This window comes from Primulina eburnea, chromosome 9 (assembly GCF_022965805.1).
Source record: "Primulina eburnea isolate SZY01 chromosome 9, ASM2296580v1, whole genome shotgun sequence".
NCBI classification, from domain to species: Eukaryota; Viridiplantae; Streptophyta; class Magnoliopsida; order Lamiales; family Gesneriaceae; genus Primulina; species Primulina eburnea.
Genome location: NC_133109.1, coordinates 7,870,301 through 7,875,239, shown reverse-complemented (window position 1 = coordinate 7,875,239; position 4,939 = coordinate 7,870,301). Strand labels below are relative to the sequence as shown.

Genomic DNA, 4,939 nt, shown 5'->3' with positions numbered 1-4,939 from the left:
ATGGTGATAATCTCTCATTCTTTATGTTGGTATGGATTTTCCCAATTAGCATCACTATAATATCCGAGTTGTAGACGTCTTACACTTATCATGTAACCGATATATTATGTATTTCAAATATCTAAACACCCTTTTCAAATTTCTACCAATACTCCTCACTAGCGTAGTCGAACATTTAGGATTGAGGAGCCGTACCGGTTCGCTTGGTGATATATTTAATCAAACTCAAGAATAAGCTTCAACAAATTTTATTTATTTCAATCATAGGGTATAAACATCACAATAAATAAATTGATAAATAATTGCAATTTTTTGTCTGGCTGGACACCATTTCATTGATTGTTAATTACTGTTCAAATCCAAATTGGTTTTGGCATTGCAATTGTATGAGTTCCATTTACGTCTGCCTCAACCACAAATATATAATTGAGTGATTAATGCATCAGTTGACTTCGACAAATTTTTTAAAATATCCCACGCGTAAAGTACAGATATTAAGGGATGATATTATTAAATAAATTTTATTTATTTCACTCCTAGTTTATTCAACAAAATACATACACAAAAAATTAAAAAGCGAATTAATCCATAATATATATATATATATATATATATATATATATATATATATATATATATATATATATATAAGTATAATAAATCGCAGATAAATTGTTTGCTCAAAGGAGCTTGGCTGGTGTAGCAACCAAGCAGAGTGGAATTTTCTTACGCATTGCGACCCCTGTAGCTTCTTCCATATCAATATCCTCCGGTGACATCCCTTTGGGAAGTTCCCAATCAAAGCGGAACAAAAGATTCGCAAGTGCCAGCTCCACAACCGCGATGGCAAAACTGGCTCCAGGGCAACCTCTTCTCCCAGCACCGAAGGGTAACAACTCAAAATGTTGTCCTCTGAAGTCTATCTCGTTATTCAGAAACCGCTCCGGCCAGAATCTTTCTGGCTTCTCCCAGTGTTTCGGATCCATTCCGATTGCTGCTGCATTGAACAGCACTCTGGTTTTTGCCGGGATTTCGTATTTGTTGTCGATCACGCAGTCCTCTAATGTTTCTCTTGGGATCCATAGTGGGGCGGGTGGATGGAGTCTCCATGCCTCTTTGATCACCATTCTTAGGTATGCGAGTTTTGGAAGATCGCTTTCTTCTACTTTTGACTGTCCTTTGCATACTTTCCTAACTTCTTCTTGAGCTTTCTTGAGGACTTCCGGATTTCTCATCAGTTCTGCCATTGCCCATACGATTGTCACCGAGGAACTATCGGTGCCAGCCATGAATATGCCCTGCAATTCATTATCACAATATATATATATAAATAAGAAAATCATGAATGTAAACAGGGAAAATATAGCAAATATTGGGTTGATTGGGTGTCATATATATAGTACACATACCAAGAGAAGACCCTTCAAATTTACATCTGTTAGAGTAAATTCTTTCTCCATTTCCTTTTGAACTCGAAGCAATACATCGACGATGTCTTCGTGATCTTGTTGAGCTCTCTTCGGGTCTCTGTGTTCTTCCATTTTTTTGCTCAAAAAGATGTCCACTTCCTCCATATTTTTTTTCAATCTCCTGTCTACGCCATTGAACTTGTTTAGCCAAGCCAACCATGGAAAATAATCAGCCACGTTGAACTCAGCAGCCAACTGCTGCGTATCATGAAACACATGCTGATATTTGCCACTCCTTTCATCGAAATCTTCATGTTCTTCAGCACTGCTAGTCTCTCCGAAAGCCACCCGACGAACGGTATTATTCGACAGAGCGAACGTGAGCACGCTCAGATCCACAGGGTTTTCGGAATTAGCAACACGATCAATCATGAAGGTCATCTCTTCATCACGTACTTTTGCGAAAGATTGGACCCTTTTGTTTGACAGCAGCTCCAGAACAGCGATTTTCTTCGCTTCTCTCCAGTAGTCACCATACGGTGCTACGGAGATGGTACCTAAATTGTAGGTGATTCTCTTGAGAGAATACAAGACGGGTCTCCCCGAAAAGATAATATCGTGCTTCTTAAAGATTTCTCGTGCCATATCGGCCGATGACACGACGAGGGTCGGCACGGATCCTAGCTGCAAGAACATGAGGTCTCCATATGTTTTGGACAATTTAATGAGAGCCCTATGAGGCAACTTTCCAAGCTGGTGAAGGTTGCCTATAATCGGGAGCTTCTTCGGACCAAGTGGGAGCTTTCTTTTCTTTTTCGTCAATTTTAACAACAATAAAATTGTGATGAAACTGATGAAAAGCAGCAAGAAAATTTCGGAACTCATTTTCTGCTCGGTGTAGATAGAGAGCTGCTTTGATTTGATGATCGATACATGAGCTAGCTCAGGTAAATTTATAGAGACGTCAGACGTCGATTTACTGTGCAGACAAATATGACTTCTGTAGTCAATTGGCTCAGCTGGTGGCGTGGATTCACTTAAATCAAATGTGGCTCCTCCCTGACCCATCCATAGTCGTAAAATTGTATTAAAATATATATTGCAAAAACCAATAATTGATATTTGGGTTTTTTTAAAAATTCTATTTAAAACAAATATTTTTAAAATTTTTTGAAGCTATTTTAAAACTATGTCCCTTTAATTTAATTTAATACTTATTTTTTTGAAGCTATTTTAATATTATGTTTAAAATCAAATGGAACACTTTATGATTAAACTTTCAATTAAACAGATATTGAACACCATGTCATATGATTTTGGCGCTATGTGATTTTGATCATTATGTTCTTAAATTGTAGTTTGATCAGGTATTTTTGTTTTTTTTTAAATAATTTTAGTTCTTTTTCCGATATGAGGTTAATATGATGTCGACATGAAATGTCACATCGACACTCAAGTTGGTAGGAACTTTGTAAGATGTGTGGCTTGAATATGAAGAATTTTACTCAACCTGTTTCCAAATATGCTTCGATAGAGTGAATGGTTGAGTGGTCTTATACCACAGACTTGTAAGTTCGAGTGGTCAAATATATCAATAAGCTGCTTTGAGACCGGTTGAATGATTACTTCTGAATCTTCAATAGAACGGTCGAGTGACTCTAATACAGGAAAATGCATCTTGATCTAGTATTGTAAGTCATTGTTTTTATCGCCAAAACTAAGGGATCTAATATGATACCATGAAATACCTGTTAGAGTAGATGCCCTGCAAACCAACTGTTGGCTAAAGATTTTATTGACTCAGTTGTAATTAACAATCTTTATTTTAATATAATTCATTATTTCATGGTTTGTTATTTCTTTATCTGTATACCCATGTGAATAACATAGATAAAGACCTTAATTATACTTTAATACAAATGAATCGTAATTCGATGTTGAAACTTGTTTGTAAACACTGTATAATCTAAATTTGTTCCTAGTCGATTCAGCCGCTTAAAACATGGATAAAGGTCGCTTGAGCTCGAAACTAGAATTTTTGATGTTGTGTACTGCGTTTCTTAGTAAGGGCATAGAGATGTCCAAACATGCAGATGGATAGTCATGTGATGATTATACCGAAAAACCCTCTTCCAAGTGGTTATCATTCATCGAGAGGATAAGTCTGTGGTTATGATTGTACACCATAGTCCTTACGACCCGGGACAACACTGAGGCTCTATATGTTAGGGCTGTGCTTTGACTCGTTTATCGGCTCCAGGAGAGTCATCAGGTGGCGAGGTTGGGTACAGTTTACGACACATATAGGAGCCAGTGCATTGTAGTCGGGGATTCACCGCTCACCTGTGGGTGTGAATATCCTATGTGATCTTATGAAATTATAGTGTGTGACATCTCTGGCTAGAGTATGAGATGTACGTTAGAGAAAGAGTTCTCCAACCATACATGTGATGCCACTATTTATAGACATACTACTTAATATTCATTCATTGATAACTTATGTTGAACACCACTAATTCCCTTTTGTTTTTATTTCACCCAAAAATTCCGTATGAACAACTATCTCATAAACTTAAAATTCAAGCTTACACAACACAAGCAGTATTAGATAGTATAACTCCAATACATATATCCGCTTAGTCCCAAGATGCTAATGGCTTTCAAAATTCCTCAAGACAAGGTGTCTACCTCAATTCTTACATTCATCTATCGAATAACCTAACCATCAGTCATACCCAACTTCCTAAAAAAATTAAATTCCCACAACGTAGAATCTTAACTGTTAAGATCATGAATAAAACTTATGACACATCAAACTTAAGTTCCCAAAAATTTGCGAACTCAATGTTTATTCTTATAACTTAGCTGACCGATCAACTTTACCTCAAATCGTTATCACCCTGAATTCTTAATTTTCCACAACATTAATTACTAACGCTTAAATTTTCGAGCCCAATGTTGATTTATCCTACCATTCCCTTGATTACCATTTCTTATAATATTATAATCCAAATACTCCAAGGTTCTAATGATCCCTTCGAACTCAAATCATCGAAAATTCCTATCACTTAAACTATTCAATTATAACTTACAGCTAGACTAGTCCGCAAATTTATTAAAATTGCAAATATTAGCTCTTAATTTCCTCAAACATTATTCAATTTGTCCTAAATTTCGAAAATTCCTCCATTACCCATAGCTCTTGGCATTCCTAATTCCATTTTATAGTTTCTATGTATCATAAAGTTCAATAAATTTAAGCTTATTAAGCCCAAAATCAATTTCCATAGCCTTGAAAAATTACTTATTTAACCCAAGTGTTCCTCCAAGTTCGAATTTAATCATAAAAAATTTCGAAATTTGCAATTTGGCCCTTAAAGTTCTTGAAAATTACCATTTTGGTCCTACAACCACACGAAATTTGCATTTCCGGTCCCCAATAAAATTTTTGATTTTAGCCTCATTAAACCTTAAAATTCTCAAAACTCAGAATTTAATCCCAAACTTCGGTAAATTCGAAAATAGTCCCT

The 4,939-nt window shown here is 35.8% G+C and overlaps 1 protein-coding gene across 1 annotated transcript; it reads right to left on the bottom strand.

The window, feature by feature from the left end:
• Positions 1-619: 619 nt before the first annotated feature.
• Positions 620-2,512, bottom strand: LOC140841262 (strychnine-11-hydroxylase-like). The gene is made up of 2 exons (XM_073208541.1): positions 1,410-2,512; positions 620-1,298 (listed from the first exon to the last, which is right to left on the bottom strand). The coding sequence occupies exons 1-2, from the start codon at positions 2,475-2,477 to the stop codon at positions 681-683; spliced, it is 1,686 nt and encodes a 561-aa protein (XP_073064642.1). The 5' UTR covers positions 2,478-2,512; the 3' UTR covers positions 620-680.
• Positions 2,513-4,939: the final 2,427 nt, after the last annotated feature.

Coding starts and splice junctions, on each gene's coding strand:
- LOC140841262 (XM_073208541.1), bottom strand. CDS start 2,477: ATGGGTCAGGGAGGAGCCACATTTGATTTAAGTGAATCCACGCCACCA. Junction 1,299..1,409: donor ATTTGAAGGGTCTTCTCTTG/GTATGTGTACTA, acceptor AATGAATTGCAG/GGCATATTCATGGCTGGCAC.